The 26,897-nt window shown below is 38.5% G+C and overlaps 1 protein-coding gene across 3 annotated transcripts in view; it reads left to right on the top strand.

Moving 5' to 3' along the window:
• Nucleotides 1–26,897, top strand: part of CSRNP3 (cysteine and serine rich nuclear protein 3) — a 96,559-nt gene that overhangs the window by 6,889 nt on the left and 62,773 nt on the right. The window contains exons 1-2 of one of the 3 annotated variants that reach the window (XM_066190019.1): nucleotides 8,701–8,762; nucleotides 22,269–22,446. In XM_066190019.1, the coding sequence (XP_066046116.1) occupies nucleotides 22,299–22,446 (148 nt within the window). In that variant the 5' untranslated portion in view covers nucleotides 8,701–8,762; nucleotides 22,269–22,298. Of the gene's footprint in view, nucleotides 1–8,700; nucleotides 8,763–9,060; nucleotides 9,116–22,268; nucleotides 22,447–26,897 lie in introns of those variants that run through there. The other 2 variants (XM_066190021.1, XM_066190020.1) reach the window with 2 other exon arrangements.

The following is a 26,897-nucleotide window of genomic DNA, read 5'->3' as shown; positions in this document are numbered from 1 at the left end:
AGATTTATGGTGATGGATAGCATCTGGCAAATGTATTGCATTGCCCCTCCTCCCCTGCCTTCCAACACAACCTCAACTCACTTGTAAGAGCTTAAAGGCTTATTTTGGCATTTGTTTTTCTGGCTTTGCTTGTAATACTAGGCAGTGCAGATTTTCACTGAAAAATTTGTCCAGTGCTCCCTGAGAATTCTTGAGAACAGATGATTGCTACCTTGGGTTTTAGGCTGAAAAAATGCAAAAAGTTTGGGAAAAGGGATCCCTTAAATGCAATTATAAAGAGTAAGAGGAGTTGAGTAACAATGTGAGGAACTCTGTTTCTGGTGAGGATGTGAGACTGGTTATTCTGCATGGAGCTCGATGAATGGATCGAACGGCTAGCTTCTGCATCTCTGTTGAAACACATTAGGAGTGACAATGTGATGACATAATCACTGACCCCAGATTGTTCTCGGCTATAAATCCTCTGGTTGCAGTCTCCACTGTTTCTCTGCATGTGCCGTTCACGTTTAAGGGCTTTTCAGATCATCTCCAGCACCATCTGCTGCATAATGGAAAGAAAACAATTGTGCTGTGTGTGGAGCCAGCTGACACCCTGAGTGGAGTTGGGGGTTTGCAAAATCCATCTCGTCTTGAAGAACTTGTCTGTCTGCTTGTTCTCACTGCCAGACTGAGCACTAGTCGCTAGGCTGCCATGATGCATGAAAAATAAAACAAGGTACGGACTCATTTACAGGGACATGTTTTTGAGCTGGTCAGATACTTCATGTGTCTTGTCGTGCTCGTGTACAAGCAATTCCCCACATGCTGACATCCCCCTAATTGGAATAAGGGAAACGATGTATTTGAAGCATCTTGTCAGTGTGAGTGTGTTGGTAACATTTGTTGGACACCGGCGATGAGGAGATAACAGGATTTCTTAACTGCAAGCATTCACTAGGTGTCAGTGCGTGATTGCACCAAACTGATGCTCTTGCTGAGTTCTTTGATTGTGGTACCTCTCTTATGAAGAGGGATTTTAAAGAAAATTCCCACTTTTGTATCCAGAATGCAATGTGGATTACGTTTAGGAACAACTAGCGAATAAAAGTAATTACTTAAGCCTTTTTTTAAAGTAACAGTCTGATAAAAATGCTGATATTAAAATAAAATTACTATCATCTTTTCTACTTAATGAAGATTATTTAAGACTTAGAATAGCTCCTAAATTGATCCCTATCAGGATTTCTTGTCAGCTTCTGATCTAGTACTGATGAAAGACTACTCATACTGCTGCTGATCCTGGGTGTGACATAAATTCCTATTAACATGTGGAAAAATTATAGTTTTTTATACCTATACATTATCTGTAAAATGAATACATTCACTTAATTATTATCAAAACTATTGTTTTCCTTAAGAGGTGGTAAAGATCAAGTCTGTAAATATCAGTCAGAGAGGAGAGAAAGCCGCATGAATATAGCTAAAATTGCCTGGTTTTCTGTTCTCTTATCGTATTGTATCCCTAGAATGAAATATAATATTTATTAGAATATCTTGAATTTCTTGCCTCTCACTAATATTTTTTTAAAACAATGGACTAAAAAAAATTATTAAAAACTCAATTTTTAGAACAGATTTAAATTCATATTTAGTGTAGTTTTATTAATAAATGATTAGGGAGCTTATCTTTTCAGTCTGTATAGAGTGATCAGCATTCATTTAGCAATTTAAATTGTTCCAAAATGGATACTTTTTGTGTTGCTTGTGAAAGCGTTTGGTGAAAACTGTACATTAGTAGGTTAAAATTGCAAAATAGTCATTCATGTGATATATGGAAATATTTGAAATGGCTTTCCTGTATCTTGCAGTTTATATTGAACTTTTCCTATTATATTTTAATCCGTAACATTGAGTGGATGATACCCTTTACCCTTTTATACTTAATCTATTTACAAGTGAGGCCTTTTATAGAACTGTACCAGGTTACCCTCAGGGAAGTGCCAATGGTTGTAGTAATAGATAAGAGAAGTTAGCTTGTTTACAAAGACAAGTTTTTGACTTGTGCTGTACACTGTATTTCTACATATTCATTATGCAGCAGAGAGACTGAAGGGACTGTCTGATGGCCAGCCTTCAGTATTTTCCCTATTTCATGTAACTGTATAAGGATATCATCTTTGGTGCCATCTTTGTTTCATCATACCACCTACCTATGAGGTAGGAACCATCTGATCATCAAAGGCAGATTTCTTCTGCCCCAGAGTCCCTCCAGTTACATTTAAGCACTGCATCTCTCATCATGGGATACAGCTACCCGACTGGACAGATTTTTCAGACAATTTTCCATTGAGTTTGTATAAGAAGATCTGTAAGTGGTACAGTAGAAATACTATGGAGACCATTGTCTGCACCTCTCCCTTACAGACACACTGAATATAAACACTTGTTCTAAATAAAGGAGAGCTTGAATGACTTCTTATTGCATATCACTTTGATTTTGTGTGTCTGAACACTGAAGGAAAGCCTGTTCTCCATCTTCTATTGCTCAATAACTTCACCAAAAATTATTATCTATTCACAATGATGCAAAATAAAGCAGACTCTGTCACTGCTTTGAAAATCGTTCCTGGCCTGAGGCTTAACAGTTTGTGTAAGAAGTGAGGCTTTTTGGTTTTAATGACAACTTTGGGATTCTTCCAGAGCCTCTCTTCAGAAGCTGATCTGTCTGAAAAGAGCTCTCTCTGCCCAGTGACAATTTTTTTTTGTCTTTTCTTGTTTGACATGTCTTGAGAAAGCTTTTTAAATTAGTTCCTGGTTGTTGCTTTTGACTACCCTGCTTTTCACTGCCAACCCTGATGTTCTGTTGGTATGGCTCCTGCAAAGTTCGTGATTCTGCTAAGCGTTTTCTTGGAGGCCTGCTGCTGCACTGAAGGTGATTAAAGAGGCATTTGCAAGTCAGGAAATCCATTTGATGTCTCTCTGCCTCCATAACTTTTAAAGTAATGCTTACTATGTTTTTAACATGGCCAGTAGAATTTGTATCTGCAAAACATGTAAAGATCAGTCATCCTGCATTTCACTGGGGTCCTACCTTGCTGAAATGGGCATACTGGCACTGTAGGATATCTGAATTTATGAGCTTTTCAGGGTACAGTCAGCTCTATGCACTGGAAATCCAAAGCACTGGTCTCTTTTCTGTGGGTGAACTCTTACTGTAATAGGATTTTCTCTTCTACAGGGGATAGACATGTACTTGTTTATTGTAGTTGAGAGCAGTTCCTAAGAAAATGAGAGGCTTGGATACTGTTTTTTCTTGGCCTGAAAGTGCTGATATTGACACCTGCATCTTTCAGAGATATAACATAATGAACAAGCTATAAAATAACATTGGGAGGATAATGCTAAGCAAGGGTCTGCCATTTCTCCTGGTTGATATTGGATGAAATGGGGCATAACACTAATATTGGGCTACTCACTTGTGTGCAGGGATAGGTAGGTTTTCTTGTTTACAAGATTGATTTGGAAATAGACTCTTGTTCCCTGCCAACTGAGTGTTCTCTTCTAGAATGCTTTTTCAGATCTGTACATGAAGACACAGGTCGATTTTTGCAGAACACTGCTTTCTTTGGAGCAGCTGAAGTTCCTGTCGCTTGGGGAATGAGAACATTTTAATTTATCAGCAAAATTATGTACATTTTGAATTCCACCTTAGCTATGATGGAGCAAAAAGGTAAATAATGACCTTTCATTTTACAAGGAGAGAAATTAGGGACACTCTGAATTTCTAAAAAAGCAACTGGTCTTTCATATAATTTTTTCTTTCTTTTTTAACAGTTCTGCCATTTACAAGCTTTAAATTTGCTTACTATTCATTCAGTATCTTAATGCCCTACTCATCATCTTTTGTGATTAAAGATCTTTAATCTTTATGTGATACATAACTTATGTTTTTTTCATGTACAATGGTGATTTTTCTTTAAAGAGCCAATTATGGTATTAAAAACAAACACACTAGGACAAAACCATGCATGGAACAGGCATGAGAATGGCCTCAAGGAAGTGGTTGTATTGAAAGGCTGGTAATACTGGTTAGTCACATGTCCTTACAAACTGGATATGATTTCCTTGGATGATCTTTCCTTGTCTGTTCCGGTGAGCTGTGCATCAGCGGCACTGGGGAAAAACTGTGAGTACTATCAATAGCAACAGTGCATGGCCTTTCTTAAAAGTGTGCATGGGGTAGAGGAGAAGCTCCTTCAGTAACTTCTGGAATTAAATTTTGTGCAAGTGTATTTAAAAATGTAGTACTTCTATTGGTAGAAATGTAAAATAATGTTAATTTTTTATACCAGAAATTGTTATGAAAAAATGTTTTGTCAGTATAATGTACTTGAGGAGCTGATTCACCATGTGATGCCTCTTTTGATCACTGGTTGGCACATGGATACATGTAGCATATGGCACAAAATCCAAAATCCAATACAGGAGAAGGGTGACTTCTAGATATCAGTGTAACCTTGTGATCTCTGGTAATCGTGTGAACAGCCCCACCATCTCCAATAAAAGTAAAAGACTAAGGGCTGCTTTTAGTGACCAATACAAATGAATATGACCAGTGGGTGAGGCTGAAGATAGGGTAGCTGTAGACTCATGAATGAAGCTGGGCAGGGTAGAGAGAGCAGAAACTTGCCAGGAAAAACCAAATTAGGAGGACTGAGACACTGTGCATGTGGTTGAAACTAGGTTGATAATACTCAGGGCAAAATTTATCTAAATCTAGGTGATTTTTAGTTTTACTCTTGAAAAAAATGAGAGATGCCCACAGTTGGGTAAGCATCAAATGTTTGGAGGAAATGAATTTAGATATTATGCCTGTTCTTAATGTTTTTCCACCTCTCCTGTTTGAATTAGATGTTTGTAATTGATTGTGGTATAGCTGCTTAAGCTCATAATATTTGGCTCCATGCATTTGTGTTTCTGAAGGTTTTATTAACCTTAAAGGCGTCATCAAGTCAGTGCATTAGTAGAGGAGGAGTAATATAAATAAAAGACGAAACTCTTGCGTGCAGAATAAGCAGAAAAAGAGCCCTTACTAATCGTCCAGGTACTCAACTGTGTTGACTAAGAAAGATCTCATAAGGTGTCTGTGTCATAGCAGTGAAAAGTGGTGTTCTTCCCTGACCTAGCTGTCAGTCTGTGTCTGTGTTCGTTTCAAAAGGGGGTAGTACCTCCTCTTTTCTATTACTGTGCTGTGCCACCATCGCTGGAGCAGATAAGGCTGAAAGCCAAGAATTTTTATTTACCACTAATAAAAACCGGGTTTATAAACTTTTTCAGGTTTGTTTATTTTGCCTTTCAGTCATGCAGTGTAGATTATGGTTCAAGAGAAGCTTGTTTTTGAAGTGTGATATTTAAGGCTTTTGTACTGTTATTTAGTTAGGAGAAGTCAATTCTGGGTTTTGGGCAGCGCTTACCTGACTTATACTTAGTTGGTATGCAAATAAGCAAAACTGGAAATAATTTCCATGGTAGAAATCTGCTTTGTACATCAACAAGACCATTTTGCCCTCAGCCATTGCTTACCTTCTCTCCTACTTGGAAAGATTCACATTTCAGGAGAAACTAAGATGGTGAAGAAGGTGCTATCCAGTACCCCAGCCTGAGGGTTTATTTCAGAATGAGGTGTTCCTGTCGAACTGTATCAGACAGGGATTACCAAAAGAAACTTCATTCTTTGTAGAGTCAGAGAAAATGGAAGTAAATATTTTGGTAGCAGTACACATAATCAGGGCAAAGAAAAGTGAAGGAAGTTGTTGCAGGAATCTGCTTTCTGGTGAAGCTTTCCTTTTTTCCGATGTATTAGTTCTGGAGAAAAAAAAAAAAAAAGTGTTGTATGGAGTACCAAGTATAGGTAAGTTTAAAAAAAAAGGAGAAATAGCCAAACAAATACAAGTACAAAAAGTAATTCCTTGAGTCACAGCAGGGACTGGGTACAAACCTGGATTCAGTTTCCCTTACTCCATCTCTGTGTTTATGTGGTTAATTAGTCCAATAATGGCACTTTGGAGCTGGAAAGCATTGCTAAGATTTAGCAGGTGCTGGCTCTGGAAAGGGCCAGTCAGGTCCAGGTGCTCTGCCGGGAAGCAGCCAGCGCAGCAGGTGGCTTGGAAAGAGCAGGTGAGAAGAAGCCGAGGGCAGCTCGGCAGTGCGGAGCTGCTCTGGCCCGGGGTGGGCTGCCAGGCTGGAATGGCAGGATGCTCCCGGTCTGGGATCCCTCGGAGGCTCAGCCCTCCGGGGCGGGGTCAGGGGGGTGCCCGGCCGGGTCCCAGCAGGGCTGCAGCAGTGGGAGCACAGCTCCAGAAGGGGCCAAGGGCAAGAGGCTGAAGTTGAAGGGAGGGTCCTGGCAAAGGGTGGGCAGGGGCTGCTGCTGCCTTCCTCTCAGGACTACCAGCTGTGGTGTCTGTAGGCCGGCCTTGTAGGCAGCCAAACGCCCCCACCTGCACAGGAGAATGTCCTCAGCACCCTGCAGAAGTGAATTTCATATATTTAAAATGCATTTATCATGTAAACAACTTGACTCAATTCTTGATGTGCAAACTGTGGCAAGTTTCTCCCGGACTGTCTGATGTTACACAGAAATCCAAGGAAACTGGCAAGGTTAGGTTGTGGGGACTGCACAGACCCCATTGCTAGGGAGGCTGTGCAGCCCTCGTGGAGCGTGGCAGAAGCAGCAGCCCGCTTAATCCTAATCACTTTTTGTAGCAATGCTATTTGTTTTTTACTTTGGAAACACTGTCTGTCTGTATTAAGAGTTGCTTCATTCTGTGACTGTTGTAGAGCTATTGGGATTTTTGTTGGTAATACTCTCCTATTTTCATAGTAGATTTTGCAATGCATTCTGATTTACTTGTTTATACTGCCCATTTTTTTTTTTTTTTGGCTAGCTATTCTGATAGTGTTTTGGGGATGGAACAGTGTTGCACCTTACATCTATATTTTAAAAGTATTAAGTCTGTTTGTGGCACTACAGTTCTATAGGTCTGTTCATTTCTCTCAGCACTCAGGCTGGTTGAAAGGTGAAGTGTTGGTACTCAACTCCAAATTTCTTTCTGCAGATCAAAAAGAAAATTAATCTGAAGTCTTCCAGCCAATTACTTATCAGGATAAAATGTCTGTTAAGGTGTTCCTCAGTATTCCCTTTTCAGTATTGCTTATCAGGGCAAAATGTCTGTTTAGGTGTCCCTCAGTATTCCCTTTTTTCCCTACTAAAGAAAATGGTATTGATTTTTTGGATTTGAAACCTAATAGTTTTTAATGCTTGCAGGGAGGAATTTCCATTTTTCTAGGCATCTAAGAAGAGGCTTTATGTTTAACTGAGGTAATTTGGTTAAAAAGACACCTACTTTACTTGTAAAGACAGAATCTGAGTGTTATTATGCACAGGATCTGCTGGCAGTTTGTTGTGATAAGACTGACAGCTGATGTTTTAGAAGCTAAATCAGCTATTACTTTGTAGAGGAAGTATGTTAATTGGTATAGTCTTGCTGTGGTTAAAGATCAATAATTCATTGAAGAGAACAGATGCTCGTATTTAGAGGAATTCACAGTTAATTTTATTGGAAAGCTATAGCTGAAGATAAAAATTTATAAACACAAAGGTATTTGTCAGCTTCTGCTGCTTAATGTTTTTCTTTAAAGGGGAAATCCTGGAGTACAAGTGCTTTGATATGGCAGTAAATGATATCTTAGCTAAGAAGACTCATGTTTGATTTTGATTTTAAATGTAATTAAACTGTCATAAAGTAAATGTGATGCTGTTGTCTTCAACTGAGCTGATACCTACATGATTTATATAGAGAGGTAGAAAATAAAAATTCTCTGATCTTGGAAAAAAAAAATTCAAAGTGGATTTAAGAGGCTATAAGGAGAGTAGGAGTATATTTCAGACACATGAATTGAAAATTGTTCACCAAGTCATTCTCTGCATTTGAATTCTTATTTAGTTAGAAAGTTTTGTGTGAAGTTCATGCAGCACACTGAAGGTTGGCTACTGTATTATAAGTGCAGTAAAATAAATGCATGTGCACCAGTTAAACAGGTAGTGTTTTACATAGCTAGCATTCAAGAAGAAGTATCTACTAATTATTCTTTTTGAGGTATATTTTATAAACACTGCTTCAAATGGAAAGAAAACATATTTTGCAGGAAATTCCTGGCATCTATCTGAATTACTCTAATTTGCATTGAGATTTCAGATCCTTGTTTGTATAAAAGCACCACTGTTACTTTGATAATCACAAGCTTTCCTAAATACACAGCAGCACTCTTCACTGAAGATCTGGATAGCTGAGTCAGTCTCAAAGAATGTATACAGGCAGTAACTGTGTTCCTACAGCTGTTTGCTTGTTTTTTCCTTACAAAAAGGAGCTGAAAGGGAGAATTCCTATTCAGTAGTGGAGCTGAAGGTTTATTAATAGACTTTTTTTCCTTGTCTTTAAATTTTGTCATTACCTTTTAGTACCGAGTGTCCTCACTGACTACTAAGTAGCTTATTAAAGCTGGTTTTTAGATGTGCTTTTTTGTTCTGTTTTCTTCTTGCTGTTTTCCCATTTTGCTAGCATGCAGATGGGGGTGGGGAGTGGGAAATAAGGGAGAGAGCATGTTCCAGAGGGTGCCAGGATGACTTCAGTTATTGGATGGCTGCTGTGTGATGGATGGAAAAAGGGGGAGTAAACCTTTCATTCTGCACTGACAGAGCTGAAACACAGAAACCCGATTTCCAGGTAAGGGTGAAAGAAATTCCTGTTATGAATAGCTGTTCTTGATCCTTGCCACAACATTTCTTGTATATAAAAATGCATATGCAAGCATCTTGCTTGTTCCTCACAAATGACTCTGAAGCAGTTTTTCCCGTTATTATTTCTCCTGCCTTGGAGGTTTCAACGGATGTGAGATCCATAAAGAGTGAACTCATAGGCATGCCTGATGCTGGCAGCTTTCTCATGTGACAGGATACGCATTGCATCTCATTGATGCCGAAGTTGCTCAGCAAGCTGTAAGAAGAGAGGTCATTTTGTGTGATGGAAATACTCACTGTTGGGAATACAGCCTATGCTACCAACAGGAAGAGAGTGCTGTAAGATCTAAAAATGCTTTCTTTGAGTTTGGATAGGAAAATGAACTGCTTCTGAAACTGTCTTATTTAGTGGTGAACAAACAGTCAGAATGGCTCCTCAGAACTACTGAAAGGGATTTTGTAGATATTTTGCATTGTTAGGTTTGGATTGAATGTGATTGATGACTCAGGTATAAAATTATCTTTGTCATAAAGGAAAAAAAGATACATATATAATGATGTGTGTAAGACAGATAAATCTTGTAGTACCTACAGCATTTACATATGAGTTTTAATAAATATTGAAATAGCTTGCTTCTGCAGAGTTTGTGTTAGCAGCAGCTGTTAGTTCACACAGTCTGAAGATGGCAAGCAGCAAATGAATTGCTTGATTCAGAAAGTAGATTTGTTTATCAAGTCACATTATATGAGCATATAGGAATACAGTAAGAAGTCCTAGCCCCACTGAAACAATAGGATATTTTGATATTTGCCTCACTGGGGCAAGGATTTCAATGAGTCAGCTCTCTCTTGAGTTACCTCTACATTTTACATGTAGGAAATAATTGTTATACAGGAGCCTGGTTTGCTGTTTTGAAGCAAAAATATTAATTGATGTAAATTAACTGTGATTATAACTGATTTGAGTGCATATCTATTTATAAAATACATTTATAAAGCTAAAATGATGGAATTTAGTTTTAATAGATTTCAGAGGTGAAAATCAGTAAATGCATGAATCCATTTTTTGTTGCATTCACTGAGAGAATTCCCTTAAAGCAGGCTTACAATTACTAAAATTTGTGCCATAAAGAAAAACTGGAACAAGTCAATAAAACTCTTATGAGTGCTAAAAAGGACTGGAAGAAGCTTTGTCCACTGTCCGCTTATGTACTTTACCATTGGGAGTGGTGTCCTTTCCTCCTAGCTGTTTCTTTAGAAAATGGAGCCTGGTATGTTTGCTTTAAAAAAAAAAAAAAAAAAAAATCCCAGTAATTTACATCAAATGTCAGTGATTCACAAAATTATTCTGAAAGACTGGTGAGCTCTATCTCTTGTTCATTTGTTTTGGGGGTTTTTTTTGTTGTTGTTGGTTGTGGGTTTTTTGGGGTTTTTTTTTTTTGTTATATTGGAATGTAAACACTGGTAAATAACACTGACTGGAAAATAGTGGAGTTCTATCCTAGCATTTGTTATTTTTTAGGTAATGGATATGTATCTGAAAGCATAAGCTCAACTGTTAAATCGCAATCTCAAATCCATGTATTCAAATCACTTTCCCCCATCAAATGAGAAATCTGACTCAGAAGTGATCCAGTAACAGAGAGGAGTTGATGAAAACAGAGATGTAGTTCCACATGTGTTTAAATTATTCTGTCTCCTTGGAAACGCTGCTGCTGCAGATGGATTTGGCTTTTGGTGGCTAAAAATATCTACTGCTTAATAATGACAGCATGAAAGATACTGAATAAAACTACTGTGCTGTCACTAGTTTTAAAGTTCTCTAATGATTCAGGTATTCTACATGAACTACAGATTTGCATTTTCTGTCCGGCATTCACTGTCAGTTGCTGCCAGCATTCACCAGCTCGGTGGAAATGAGATAAACTCATTAGCCTTGGTTGGAGACCCTGCTGAGAAGGGAGCATGTGAGTGGGAGGTAGACTAGGTGAAGAGTTGGAAGGCAGGTAGAAAGTTGGTTAAAAAAATTTATGGTGGTGATGCAGGTAAGGTGTTGTATAGTATTTGAAGATACAGGCTTATTCCCAGGGAAGTCTATGATAGAAAAAGCGTGCTTCAGCACTGACTTTGTAAGTTAACAACCTGCAAATGAAAGAATTTCTTTTATTTATTGTATTAGTGAATGTATCCTTATCAGTCATATGTGCAGGTGACTGAAATATCACGCAAACCATTTCAAGTAGAATATTAAATTACCTTAAGCAGAAGCCAAAACCTATATCAGTAAAAAACTTTCGACAAGCAAGAAATGCCATTAAATTACTTAGCATTGCTAGGCAATTTCATGTTTTAAAGAATGAATTATTTTCAGTTAAGAATGCGTAACCACTATCTGCAGCAACTGGACTCAGTGATCCTTGTGGGTCCCTTCCAACCTGGGATATTCTATCATGCAACTTTTTTTAAAATCCAGTTCTTCATTATTTATTCCTTCCACATTACTTGTTTTGTTATTAGTTGGTATTCGATATAAGTATTAATGAAAAATACCATTTTTTTCTGTTTCTGCTTCTTTCCCATTGGATGACTTCCTGCTTGTGCCTAGAAAACAGAACAAATGACAAACATTTTCTTAGTGGGCTAAATATACTCCTCTTATTCTTTTATTTTGTTGGTGTATATATATGATTTCTGGCAGCATATGTTAGTCAGTATGCTGATTCATTTTTCATCATTGAAAAGGGCCTTTTTCCTGCTATGAAGTATCTTAAAGATAGCATTAAAATATTACAAAGTATTGTGACACTTACAAATAAATAATCCTCTGCAAATTAATACTGAAATCCATTTTTAACATCAGAAGTAGCAAAGGGTCAATTCAAGTGAAAGTTGAATACTTGCTTTTGATTACTTGAAATCACAGAATCAATTAGGTTGGAAAAGATCTCTGAGATCATTGAATCCAACCTATGACCAAACACCACCATGTTAACTAGACCATGGCACTGAGTGTCAAGTACCAGTCTTTCCTTAAACACTTCCCTAGGCAGTCCTCTCCAATATCTAATCACCTTTTCTGCGAAGAAATTCTTCCTTATGTCCAGCTTAAACTTCCCATGGCACAGGTTAAGACTGTGACCTCTTGTTCTGTTGCTGGTTGCCTGGGAGAAGAGACTGACCCTCACCTGACTACACCTTCCTTCCAGGGAGTTGCAGGCAGTGATAAGGTCCCCTCTGAGCCTTCTCCAGGCTAAACACCACCAGCTCCCTCAGCCACTGTCCACCAGTATCCCCAGGTCCTTTCCCACTGGGCCACGTTCCAGCCGCTCTGCCCCCAGCCTGCAGCACTGCATGGGGTTGTTGTGTCTCCAGTGCAGGACCCAGCAGTTGGTCATGTTGACTCTCATGCCCCTGGTCTGGCCTATCGATCCAGCCTGACCAGGTCCCTCCACGGGGCCTTCCTGCCCTCCAGCAGATCAACACCCTGACCTAACTTTGGAAATTTGCTGATGGTAGACTCAATCCCCTCATCAAGAGCATCAGTAAAGATGTTAAACAGGGCTGGGCCCAACACTGATCTCTGAGGGACATCACTTATGACCAGACACCAACTGGATGCAGCACCGTTCACCCTCGCTCTCTGGGCCTGTCCATCCAGACAATTCTTAACCCAGCAAAATGAATGAGCGGAAAGGATATTGTATCTTTCAGTCAATATGAGACTGTCAACGTATTAAGAAAGCAGATAATTAAATGGATTATAGAAACTTTTCTATGAGTCTTCTTGAGAATAATTTGTTTTCAACCGAGGTGGACAAACCTGAGTTGTTTTAATTTTAAACCTCCTTTTCCTGTGTATGTAGTTTACGATTCTATGGAGATAATAAGTAGGAAGTAACCTCCATTTTTTGAGGAAGTGTGATACATTGCTAGAAGTACATCTTTGCATTTTATAGTGGTAGCCAGGTTTTGCCAATTTGTCATGAATCCTTTGGGGTTTGGAGATAGAAGTGGAAGTTCTCATCTGGTAAAAATAGTAATGAGAAAGTTTATTGCATATTGCCTGTGATGTCTAGGTTGTGAAAGATAGTGATGATAACATGGAGGAAGTACTGTGGCTTTTTTTTTTTTTTTAAATTTGGTTTGGCTTTTTTTATAGCAAGTTGCAAACGGATGAGCTGAGGATTCTGCCAGGCTAGGTTTTTCCAGCAATTTTCAGCATTGCTTGTTCATGTGTGAAGAGAATTCTGTGCTGTACAGTTAATATCAGACCACAAGGTGAAGACAATTTTACCACGTTTGCCACTCTGCAGAAAACCTCCAAAATACTCACTTATCTTGTGTCTAAACTGTAATCTCCTGAAGTTAGTCTTTTTTTTTATCTTTTCACATAGAAGTAGTACTCTTATTGTCAAAAATTGTGGCCGGAACAAGGTATGAAATACTTGGTCCATTTTTTACCAACAATTTGCATCTGCACTTCCCTGTCTCCACTTGGACACGTGCACACATCCTTCAGTACTTAAACAGTTAAACTGGAAGAGTCTGTATCACAGTCGGCACTGTGATTCTGGGTGCTGGGGGAGTGTGGCAAAAACAGAGGAGCGGGAATGATGGAGTGCCCAAAAAATAAAACTTTAATGGTGGTAAAATAACAAAGGCAGAGACGGCATGGTCTGAGGGGCAGCATCCAATAGCAGGGGATGGAGCTAACCTAACAGTGTGTAAGGTTACCCGAGGGCAGAGTTCCAATCCCGAACATGGGATAGGGACATGACTTTATATGTCGCAGGTTCCAAACCAATGGAGAACCAGAACTGGAGACATGACCTATTTTGGAATGATGCCATTAGCATCCTAATTTCCATATCCCGCCTCCCATGGTCTCAGGTTTATGGTTTCTGCATAAGCTACCTGGGCTGAGCCATCCCAGCTAGCTCAGTTCCCACAAGGCTGTTCCTGTATTTTTAGAAGAAGAAAAAGAAAAAAGAGGAAAACCTAGTTAAGAGTGAGTTTTGCAAATATACTCCAGTAAGATTTTTTGTTACAAGTTCATGCTGCTGCTCTTGGAGTTCAGATGTTCTGAATTTGGAAATGTTGAATTTTTTTGTGAGTTCGTTTTGTTTTGGTTGGTTGGATTTTTGAAAATCTATTAAGCACTGCACACTTCAGAGTAGGAAATGGCTACCCCCTGTGTCAAGATGCAGAAAACGTGGGGCAGAAGAGGAGAGCTGTTGAATTCATGCTCTCTTTCTAGTGGCTTTGATGGCAGTGGTGAAGGAGCAGCCAGGCTGTATGCTAATGCAGCATGTAACAGGGGGCTGAGTGACGTGTACTCGGGCTGGAGAGGTGGGGAGGCCCCTTTGGCATGCACCAGTCATGGCCATGCTGTGCTTTGGTAGGAAATACACAAGATTCCCTGCCATGCTGTGCAGCTCCTCTGCAGGCAGGGCACAAGATTGATGTTCACGAAAGAACAGCATGGAAAATCAGCACTGAAATAGTGTGAAAAGGTGTTCCAGTGAGCCAGTTAGTATTACTACATGAACTAATCTGGGCAAAATTTATATTAAAGGCCACTTACTTCCAGCACTAGGAAGTTGATAGCATTCCAGTCTTCATTACAGAGCTGGACTCTACTGCCATTCTTGCAGCTGGAAGCAGAATACTGTAAAGCTGCTGTGCCAAATACACTGCTGCCAGTCTCAAAACCTCATTCCAGTTGCTGGGAAGGTGCTAAGCTAGCCAAATGTTGTATGTACTTTTGCAAAGAGGTGCAGTAAAGATGTGTTAGTAGTATGCTGTCTTCCAGATAACTGGCAGGCCAGTTCTTCCCATCACCTGCATGCTCACACTGGTCTAAAACTCTCTGTATCTGTAAAAGTCAGTAGGACTGACTACTGTTGTAGCAGTGTTTTCTGTTTTCACATTTCAGTTTTAGAAAGAGTTGTGACTTCTCCTGGCCAGATCTTTGCTGCAAGCAGTCCAGCAATACAGTCAATGCCAATAGTAGTAAGCCTTTTCTGAGAGCATCCATACAAACTTCAAAATTTCTTCTGGGATACAGCTAATAATTTCTTTTTTTCTTTAAAAAGGGTAAAAGGAAACCTTCTGCAGAGATTTTGGGTGAAGGGATTTTAATTGATGAAATTTCATCATGAAAACTCAAAACCTAGAAGAGAAGTGCCTAATACCAGGTCTTCAGTAGTGTTACCTGAAGACTATGGAAAGGTCTTTGACAGATGCTGCTAAAAGTGTCCTAGATGATTTATGTGGAGGTTAGGCATTATGAACCTGAGTTTGTGACTCAGATTCAGGATGTCTTTCTCCTGAATCTCCTGTTTTCCTCTAGGACTTGCTGTAGCAGGCTTAGAAAATTGCTATAAATGAAACACAAACTAAAACAGCTTTTGTGGACAGATCTCATCTTGACAGGAAGGCCCTCTTGCTGAATTCCTCTGAGTCCCTTTCTACCAGGTTGCACCTTCATTGCTGGAGACCTGAATGCTAAGGTCCTGGCTTCCTGGTTGAATTAATATTGCCTCTTACTCATTTTACTTTGTTCTCTGGGAAGCGTGCTGAGAGAAAATTTAAGAAAACTTGCATAGAATTTTCTTCTGAAAATTGGCTGAATTAGTCAAGCATTTAATTCAACTGTTAACATCAGTTGATGTAGCTAAGAATTAGAAGGTCATTTCACTGCTGCTGTATGCAGGAGTCTTGTGTTGGGTGATGGAGAGGGGGATATTTTCATGCTTCGTTCATGAAGGACCATATGAAATGCTTTTGGAAGACTAAAGGAGCCAGATCTATCAGCATCTGTAACCGCTTGTAGATGTGAGAGGTGAGCATATGCCAGCATCATTTCTGCATTTTAAATTCATTGCCAGTGGAGCTAGGTGGCATGTGTTAGAGTGTACAGCAATGTGTAGGCAGTCTAGAAGATTAGTGGATTAGTAGTCAAGTGTGAAATCAGGAGTGCTGTAACGTGATGGTATAGAAACCCTGCAAAGAGCAGACTTGGCAGGATTTGGTTTGCAATGGCAGAGGAGATTCCCAGGTTGAATTGTGCAGTCTTATCCTGCAGGATTTGCTTGGTGCTGTGGATTTAGCTAGGCTGAAGCAAATGAGGGGAGAAAGACTTTACCTGTTTTAGGTTTGTGTAAATTGACCTCTGCTGTAAGCAAAAATATATGAGTGAGATTATACTAATGGTATTCCCTGTACCTATACAGTGTAGTCTCTTATGTGAAATTAGCTTGCTATGTGTTTGTAGATTTTACAGACTGTAGTATGAAACTACCAGAGCTTACCTCTGGCAACTGGTGCTTATGATTAGAGCTGCCAAATACAGCAAAACATGTATTGCAAACATTAATTTGAATTCTGAACAGCTGTTTGATTCATGTTCATGTACCTCTGTTGTTCACTGTTTGCAAGCATTCATGCAAATGGTTTTTTGTCTGCATTAATGCAGTTCCTTACGTGAATAGTCATTTTCACAAGCAAGTAATAGTCTTTGTGTGAGTGATGATGTCACTGTAGGTGCTTTTGGATTTCACTACCTCTCCCCTCCCAAATTTAAAACTGTCAGTTACACAAAGAGCAGAATAATTCAGTGCATTATATGGAGCCAAGCAACCACCTTGATTAGTTCACAACCATCTCTGCTGCTGATGTTTATTTAGCAGGTAAGAAAAATGTCTTTAAAAAATGAAGCTTCGTTTGCAGGCTAAGAAAAAGACTTAAATTCAAAAAGAGTATTAATCACAACAAATACCCTGAACATCTTGGCATGTGATTTGACTGTGAAATTATATGCCAAGTGTCCCTAGAAGGTTATAGTACATGCTGACTGGCCAGTGGGTGGGAGTTGTTTGTGATGAGTACTTTGCAGTAATGTTTTATGTGTAACATCTGTTTTCTGCATCCTCCAGTTCAGTTTGCAGTCATTTGCATAGAAGTGTTTTATGTTCAAAAGTGAATCTGTATTGTTGCTACAGACTTTAAATTTTTCTGTACTTTCAGTTGATACATTCAAGACAAGGAAAATGCAGTGTGACACATAGGACAGTTATTTCTCTAATGCCCATCTTTTATGTTTATTTTTGGTTTTATTTTCAGATAGGAATTTTTATTCAGGTAGATTTTATCATGAAATGTGATCAGGTCTCAAGAGGAAATTAGTACAAAATAAGGTTTCATAAATAAACCAAAGAAATAAGTAGTTGTATTTCTTATACACTGTCCCCCAGCCCCCTCCACTCCAAATGCCAATCTGTCCTTGAGCTCTTTTTCCTCTTGATTTTTCCATAGATTTAGTCAATAACTGATTTCTATAGTGAGGCTTTTCTCTAAATCCTGAGGATATATAATTTGAGTAGGGTTCTGTTTTATTATTTCATTTTACTTTAATGTTTACTGCATACAGTACATGCTTGATGTTTATTTCTTCACAGGTATGCTCCATACTTGTTCAGTGTCCCAGATGATATTGTATGAGCTGTATACTATAGCACTGAATTTTGCAAAACATTTATTTGAAAATTTTGGCTAGCATGAAAAAAATCTTTGGATTTGTCTTTGTGACTTGTCCTGGTTTTGCCTGGGACAGAGTTAATTTTCTTCTTAGTGGCTGGGTCAGTGCTGTATTTTTCAGATTCAGTATGAGAATGATATTGACAACACAGGGATGATTTGGTTGCTGCTAAGTGGTGCTTGCTTTAAGTCAAGGACTTTTTGGTGTCTTACCCTCTGCCAGTGAGGAGCTGGAGCTCGGCGGGGCATGGCCGGGCGGCTGACCCAGACTGGCCAAAGGGATATTCTGTAGCACAGAATGTCATGCCCAGTATCTAAACTGTCCATGGGTGTCAGTGAGACACTGAGGATATGGCAATTTAAGTTAGGTTCTATAGAACAAGTTTGGCAGTGTATGTTACCACGGTATCATAAGAAAAATTTTCTCCTGGGAGCACAGGTAATGAATGCATTGTCAGCTGTCCACTCACTCAGTAATTCTAACATCACTCTTTTTAGGCCTTTCATTGGGATGTGGAGATACCTGCTACCTAAAGAAGATATCTAAAGGTCTGCTGAAATGAGATTGTTACCAAGATTTCCAGCCTTTTTAGGTACCAGAGAAAGTCAAACCAGCCAGACTTTTATATTATTTTACTTTGTAGGTTCCAGATAGTACTGTGACAGTGTGAAAGGTATGTCCCATATTTATATGGGATTTTTATCTTCTAGTAATAACATATTGCTTCTGAAATTTTAAAATATCTGGTGCCTTCCAGTTATCTGGCATCGTGGGAAGGCAAAGCCTGTTGCCATGGAGCTTTGAGGACTTGCTTCGCCAGTCAGCATACCTGCAGCTAGAGAACTGGCTAAATGATCTCATTGTAGGAGTATTTTCATCAGGGTGGAAGAAAAATAGGAAGTGAAGGAGGAAAAATTGGATGGGGGATGTATCACGTTGCTGTGCAAGGTTTTGTTTTGTTGTGAAAGACATACCTACGAACAGTGTCTGCAGTTGTGTGAGTTGGAAGGATGCTGCTCCAAATCAACTGTAGCCACTAGACAGCTGTTTAGCAATCATCTGGAAAGGTCAGTTTTTAATTGAACCTTTCTAGCCAACTTTTGCCCTTTTTAACCAAATGGATATGTATGATACAGCAGATCTCTTTACCTGTAGCTTGTGGTAGTTTTTCAGCCTCACTGGTGTCTTAGTGGAAGTCCAAGAATATTGATTGACCATCCATTTGCTTTTCTTAGTCATGTGCTGTTGTTTGGCTCCTATAGTCAGGCATGGACTTCTGTGTACTGTATTCTATACCTATATACATTTACTTGCTTCTTTTCAGAATATATGTATTGCTGAAGTACTTCTGTGTATTTAAGAGTATTCCCATCCTATATAATGGTAGTCTCACATGCCCTAAGTGACTTGTGTTAGCAAAATTGTTTTGCTGCATAGTTACATTACCCTTATGAATCCTCCTATCAGTTACAGGATTTATTTATAGTTTTGCTTTCCATTCATGTATTGAAAATTTGACCTGTGTAAGTCTTTGGTACCTTGTACCATTAGACCTACCTCTCGGGTCTTCTGTCAAGATGAGACTGGATTTGGATTTCTTTGTGACTGCAGTTGCTTTAGTTGATTCCTCAAAAATCTGAATTTACCTATGCAGTTGTAGTTATGGTGCAGGACAAAGAACAATTCAGTTGAGTTCTCTGTCCTGGTTCCCCAGTTGTGCACTCAGGGAACCTTTAATGGTATCACTAATTTTGTGGCCTCGCTGCTGTTAGAAGTTTGACTGTTGCTTATTCCTGTTGGTCTCTGGCATATATCCATGTCTTTCACTGGGATGTATCACACAATGAGCAAAGAGGAAAATAATGCTTTCATAAACAACATTGAGTTGTGTGTCCCATGCTTGTTATGTCCTACTTCCTGAAGATGTGGATCCCTCTTGGGTACTGCAGGATGTGTGTGTAAATAAGGCTCCCAGACAGAACATGCCTTGTGCACTACTGGGCAGATGTGCTTCTTTCTGAAGAAATTGGCTTATGAAGCAGCATCTGTTTATACAGATGTTATTCTAAAGGGATCTCCTGCTGGTACATAGTGTGTACAAACAGCTTTAGATACTCTTTAATCTGTCTCTCTGGTAGCCAAGTTCTTGAGTAATGGAAGTGTCTCCTTTCCCCCATGTAACATATTCCTGGGGAGACTTGATTACAGAGAGATTAGAATCAACAGATCTCAGGAAAGTGGCAACAGCTAAATTTGATCACAACTACTTTGTCAAACAACCTTCTTAATAATCTTCCTGGAAGAGATTCAGAACAAAAATCAGGCAACAGTCACACTAAATGCATGTAATGGCTAGCTATGCCTTCTTTGTGTTGTGGTGATACTCAGGTTCTGCAGTACTCCTGTACCTCCTGTACCTTATCTTGATCAGCTAGCAACGTAGAGCTAATCTATGTCAAATCCAAGAATCCTGAGACCCATTTGTTATGGTTCATTATACAAATTATCTTAACGAAATGGCTTTGCTGCTACCAGGTTGTAGCACTTGTTGCAAATGTAGGCTATGCTAAAACCAGGCAAATTTAAAATCCTTTGGTGTAAAAATATTTGTTTCTGCCACTTGCTGGGAACAGTTCTGGGTATTGACACTCTAACTATGTGCAACGACTTTACTGATGTGCAAGACACCATTTAGTCATCCAGTCTCTGTGTGCTTTTACTGGTGGGAGACAGTGGGACAAAAGGGCTTTTGTCTAGAAGTCATCTCAGGGTATGAAATGAGTTCTTGCTCTCTGACTGGCTGCATACTCAGGATGATCACAGATACTAGGTTTGCCTTGCAGTGCAGTTATGACTTATGTTCTTTGGACCTGGAACTTCGTGACTCCTGTAGCCACAATTTCAGTGGGTGCACACATGGATTTGACTTAGGTCTCACTTGTGTGATAAACTCTTTGTCAGCTCATTTCTCACTCTCTTCACTGAGATGTTTGAGTGTAAGCATTTTCTTTCTCACACTCCAGCTGCTTCTTTACCCTCTTCTACAGTCAAGCTATAATCCTGTGGATTTGATATTGCAGGCTGTTGCCATGGAAATAATGGTGATTTCACAATTTCAGTGCTGTAAGCACTGCAGGAGACAATGGAAAAGGTGGTTGGCAAGAGATATAGTGAGGATATGGGGGACAATTCAGATGAGTTGTTTTTGAACCTGTACTTAGGGGGTGACTCTTTATAATTGTGGGGTTTCAGTGTGTGTGTGTGTTTAGTTCTTTTATCTCTCTCTCTTTTCTTTTTTTGTAAAAGTGTTTTTTTTTAGAGGTTGGTTCATAAAAATGCATTCTTACATTTTTGCAAAGGTTACTGCAAAGTGATGCTAAATTCCCCTTTCCATGTCCTCAGAATAAAAATACAGTGCTTTCTTTACAGTTTATATTAATTCATTTTTGGACAAAAGGGCAAAGGTTGAGATCTAAGCAAGTTCTGATTGAGTCATACATTTAGCCTGAAGAAATCCCTTTCCGGAAAACATTTTTTTCTTAAATAGTAAAACAAGCTGAGGACATCATGGTGAGCGTATGTATTTAAAGCCGTCTGTGTGACTGACTGTATGAAACCCTAATATATTTGTTATTTAATTTTTAGCGTGCTCTGCATGCAAACAAGTTTGGTGCTGAAGATCACCTTATGCAGCATCTGTTCTTAGCATTATGTCAGGATTCCACATCTATACTGAAATCTTTTCTCTAAATTAGACACATCCATAAAGGTAGAGTGAAGCTTACTGGAAGAAATAACTATGTTATAAAATGAATTGAATTGGCAGCTTAACAAGCTGAAGGCAACTGGCATCAGATGGGAATTTCTGATACTAAAAGCTTAAAAGCATCAAACAGCCTTTTTTCCCCAGCTATTTATGGCAGCATTTCACCGATTAGCATAGTCAGAGAGTAGATATTATCTGTAACTTTTAACTTAAGATCTTAGAATTAATTTTCCATCTGCAGTAGGAATTAATCAGTAATGAGGGTGATAGTAAACTATTTTTAATTAAAGATAGAGAAAAAATCAGATGTGTTAAAATTATCTAAAAATGGCTTTAAAAGTATTTCGATCTTTTTCTGCTTAGTATTCCATAAACGCAGCTAGAAAGATCAGCTGTTATATATGAAAGGGAAACAATAAGGAATGTTCAACATGATCTGGCTTTGTTGGGCAATGTGATTAGGAAGTCAGGTTCTTAAGGATGGACCCCGTCCTTTGATGCTTGTGTGAATGGAAATAGTCTGCTTGTGTGCCAGCAATCATATCTGAATTTCAAAAATTCCCGGCAAGAAACTTCTGAGTAAATTAAAATGACAAAATGAAGCAAAACTGTTTACTCAGAGCCTGGCCTGGGAAGATGCAAAGTGTCTCATACAGCTCTCAAATCTAATTGCAATTGCGGGCATTTGTTAGAACTGAGAATTATATAAATCAGACCTTTAAAATAAATCAAAAGAGACAATGAGGATTTTTTCTGAGCTATATTTATTGCAGAACAGTTTTTGTCATGTAACGTTTCTTGGCGCCAACTACTTTTTTAAGTGTTGTATAAAGGTCCATTTTTGACGAATTACATTGGAGTATTATGCTTGACCTAAATTTGCTGCGTAACTGAATACATATATATATATATATATATATGAGATTGGCTATAGAATTGTCTGCATTGGTAGAATACAGGTAGCATTTACTTTCTGTCGAAAGTCAGTGAGATGGTAAATATACTGATGATAGGTTGAGAGGTTGTTTGATTCCTTCCTGGAAAAGTTATTTGAAACTCTTGGTTAAGGAGCCATTTAGCTGCAGGTAGTAGTATATGACTGATACGTGAGCTCTTTCATGATAAATGAATTGGGAGACCTGCACAATAGGTGTTTTAGTGCCTCATTGCCACTGTTCCTGTTCCAGGTGCATGGTGACAATTGGAGCATTGCAGCAATGAGTGGAATTTTAAAGAGGAAGTTTGAAGAAGTTGGTGGAACCTCACCCTGTTCATGTGTGTGGGAATCAGATGATGACGTTTCTAGCAGTGAAAGTGCTGACAGTGGAAGGAATGTCCATCCATCTGCTTCTAATCATTTTACTCGTAAGTACTAAAGGGGTGTGTAACGCATGATATGGCTTCTTATACAAGCTAAGAAAGGTTCATTTTACTTGTTAGAAATACAGTGAAAGCTATTGGGCTTTTTAAAAGTATTTTTTCTGTTTTATTACATTTAAATTGCTGGGAGGAAGTACTTATTTTTGAAAAAATAACTATTTCCTCTGGTAATTGTTTCTGTGAATAATTTTATGTCAGAATGAGTTTCAGAGGAAATTCCACGTTTGTGCTCTATCATTCACATCTGGTTAGTATGACATGTTTTAAGTATATAGGAGAATGTCTTCCATTTTGGGTGATGATTTGGGGGAAGGGGGATTATTGGCAGTAACTAATTTGGAGGCCAGTGCCTCTGCTTGCTGTTGTATGTTCGAAGTGAGAGTCTGTCACAGACTGGTGATACTAATCTGATCAGTCCTCCTGCCACCTAAGCCAATGCAGCCATACAGCTTTCAGTCATTTTCTTTCACTCAATTTAGGGGTAAACAGAGGAACAAAATTATAATCCTGCCTGAGCGGGTATTTATAGTATAGTTACAGTACAGTAACTATAGATCACTTAGTAACTACAGTAACTTTTATGTAGGAAGAATGGGTTTATTGGAGTGAGCACTGTAACAGATTGCTACTTAAGATTTTTCAGAGGCTCTGGAATTTCTCATTTTCTATTAGAACACATCTCTTTACGAACAGATTCTGATAGTAGTGGTTTTCAGATTCCTGTCCTCTGTTGTGGTTATTTTCTATTAGTCATCAGCTTCTGAAAAACCCAAATACCAAATTTATTAATAGTCAAAAATCTCTAGATGTAAAATGAATATTTGCAAGAATATTCATTTTACATCTAATAAGAATATTTACATCCAATAAAATATTTGCAAATAAAGAATTCTTATGTGAGAAACTTGCAGGATTGGGTTGCATAATGTTTGATTGTGGAGTAAAACAAGAGAACATGCCTTGCTGTTGCAGACAGCTCTATTCTCACTAGTGTATGCTATACACAAAACAGCAGGCTTTTAGAATATGTAAGACATTTGCTCCAGCCTCATATGAGTTCAGTGTAAAATTCTTACCCCCTCAGCCCTCCTTATGAAGTAATGTTTTTATTCTGTACACATACTCCATGAAGTCTGGTCTCAAACGGTGTGCCCAAAGCCATTCTGCTGTTCAAAAAAATCTAGAAATATTCATATAAATTCTTCCCACTCTTATCATTTCTTCACTAAGGAACTCCAGTAAACCATGTCAGTACAGAGTAAGTCTTTGAGAGAGTAGAATGTTGTAACCATATTTTATAAGCTGCATGTAGATTAAGGCTGTTGTTAATAATTAATACTCAATATTATACAATTATATTTATATTTAGCTTCCTGTGGTAGCCGGTCCTATACAAAAATAAATGTTGTGCATATCCAAGTCAATTAAATGATTATAGCAGCCTTATCTTGATTGTCTTTTCCTCAGTGGCATCTAGGGAAATGAATGTGCCTTTTTCAGAATTAAAGATAGAAGTATTCATGCATGTATACACATGTGCATATATTTATAGTGTGAGAAAAGTGTAACTGTGTATGTGTATGTGCTTTTTCAAGGGACATATATGTACATGTGCTTGTGTACATATGCATGCACACGTGCAGTAATTGTGCTAATGATGTACAGAAGCCTTGAGTGATATTTTAAATGTAAAGTTTGTGACAGAATTCCATAGAACTGAAGAGTGAAAAGCTACAGAGTTTTATACATATTTTTGACTAGGGTCCCAAACCCTAGTATTTTTAAAATATTTTTGACTAGGGTCTCAAACTATGGTAAGAGAAGAAATAGATTTGTCTCTCTCCCACTGAGGTTTATGGATCTGCGTGAATTGGGCACTCTTCTAACAGGAATCCTGCATGTAAGGCAGTAAAAAAATAAATCACGCGGTTCTTTTCAAGGAAATTTGATTTGTGGGTTTTTCCTTTTCCTTTTCCTTGTAAAAGAAGTTTATTATTTCACTCATGAGTTGTTTGCTGGTTATTTTACTGGAATCAGGATTTCACTTTGGTTTTAATTCCTAAACTCATGGTTAGGGAAGTTAACAGGCAAATTTTGCACTCTCAAACTTTATCTTAAGTCTAGCTGGAAAGTTTCTCTATATATATCAGTTAAACTTCAGTAGGCTGCTGAAGCATGTTACACACCAAGCATGCTCACCCTACCATCATATGTAATCCTTAAGCAGGGTGAGAACAGGGGTGTGGTGTGAGCATGTGAAGTTGTTTAGCAGGTCAGGAAAATCGTAGATGGTATCATGACAAAACAGGCTTTATTTAAGGCAATTCTAGGAAAGCATAGGGAATCCAAATACCTGCTTGCTCTCTATTCAAAATATGTGTACCTAGTTACTTTGAAAGAATAAATTAAAGGTACAGAGGGACAGTTTGTCAGAGGAAACCAGTTAAAACAAAAAGAAGTCCCTTAAATTTCTCCATAAAACTTAATTCAAGGCTTCTGAGATGGTTATTTTAAGATCTGAGTACTTCCACATCCACATTGCTGCTTTTCGTGTTATTAGTAGTTAAGGTAATCAGTTTGCTCACCTGCAGTGAGGCCAGTCCAGTAATATTCCTGTGTATTATAACTATTTTCTTTTCAGCAGGGTGATCTCTGCCTAAACGGTGAGTGTTTGCAGTAAGGCAGCCGTGTCAGTTAGTAATTATGAAGTGTCAAATGGTTCTAGTAAAAGGCAGGAAGAACTCTGGAATTGGTCTATGATTTAGCTCTGGGAGATGGAGAGGGGAAGACTCTTGTAGCATGCCTTAGTCAGGAGTAGAGTTACATTTTATGGAGTTTCATGTCACAGGGAAAAGCCCGAGATAATGTCTGGAATGGAGCTGAACCATCTTGTGTGGGGCAGAGGCCTGCAGATAGAAAATCTTTTTCTGGATAGCATTTGTAAGAGACAGAAACTAATGGCAATATAGATTTTTAAAGTGGTTTGTGTCAGTTTAAATGCCAAAAATGGGATCTCAGGGATGCTGAAAACACTGACCAAAAGCCCCTCCAGGCTATCTAAGATGTGTGATCAGAGAAATTCAGTCCTCTTATAGCATGAGCTTGCACTGAATGTTTTGAGAGGAGTCTGTTTGCTGTTAATGTAGCCAGTGTGTAGAGCAGGAGTGATAAATGCTATCACTTTGCAGACTTGGAACAGGTTATTACAAACAATAATAATACCTTTTGTTATAATATTCTTTGTTTGATTTTGGAAACTTGTTGACTCCCTGGTTAAATTCATATAAATATCTCCAGCACAAAAATATGAGCCTGCAGACATTTTCCATTGCTCTGTTGTTATGTCATGACTGACTTCAGTTTTTACAGTTTCTATGACAACTGTGATTTTCTGATTGGTAAAGAATCAAGCACTAAAGGATTTTTAGGAGCTGTAAAGTATTTTTCCATCAAAGGAGTAGAGTGAAAATATCAAGATGCTTTTCACTAATCAGTGTTGAAATTGAATTGCTGTCTAAATGTGGATACCTGCTTGTGGCAGGCTCCACATACACTAATTTTTCAGATAGAACAGATGAGAAAATAGCCCTATTACAGCTGCCAAATAATTTTCTGGAAAATTAATGATAATTTATGCTTACAATTTAAGACATTCATATTTTTCAAATAATGAGGGTATTGACATTCCCAGGTTAACTCATAAAGAAAGGTACTTATCATGACATGGTTCAAAGCAACACAATTGGATTGTTTTCTGAGATTCTTGGGCAATTTTTGCGAGTCGTCAGCAAAATGTCCTTGGTGACTAATGATGAAATGACATTAGATGAGAGTGAAAAAATAAAGAGATTAACAGAATGTACGATGAACAGTTTGTGATTACTGGGGAAATACAGAGAGAAGCTAATAAAGAGCTCATCAGGGTGGAAAGACAGCTTGCAGACTATGTCATGTATGAAGGAAAAGAGGAGAAGGAGGTTCCCCAAGATGAGGGGTTCGACAAGCAACAGGGTGTTTTTCAGTAAGAGCAGGAAAGCAGTGGTAACAGATTTTACTTGGTAAATATGTCAGCTTGCAGAAAGGGCTACAGATTGGCTGGCTCAAAACTGGGAAAAGGGGGGGACTAATGAACAGAATGAGAATGAGCCAGTTTATCAAGATCAAAGGAATTTAATGCTCCAGGAGTTTGCAAATTCTTAGTCATTGAAAGTGACTCATCCTCTTTCACTACATTGATGTATATGGAACGTATTTCAAAAACAAATTAAAAAATTACTGGGAAATGTTGATTTTGATTCTACAGCACATCTGTATCTGTGCTGCATTTATTAGAGAAAGGGCTTGCACTCAGAACAGACGTATAAGGCCTGGTCTGTATTCAGGAGTGTGCACTTTCAGCAGCTCTGGAACCATCTTTTGCCGGCCACTCTTAGTTC

Source organism: Chamaea fasciata, unplaced genomic scaffold (assembly GCF_029207755.1).
Source record: "Chamaea fasciata isolate MVZ Bird 193981 ecotype frontalis unplaced genomic scaffold, bChaFas1.0.hap1 SCAF_8, whole genome shotgun sequence".
Taxonomy (NCBI): Eukaryota; Metazoa; Chordata; class Aves; order Passeriformes; family Sylviidae; genus Chamaea; species Chamaea fasciata.
Note: the sequence above shows the minus strand (reverse complement) of the source record. Positions and strands in the feature narration are given on the sequence as shown.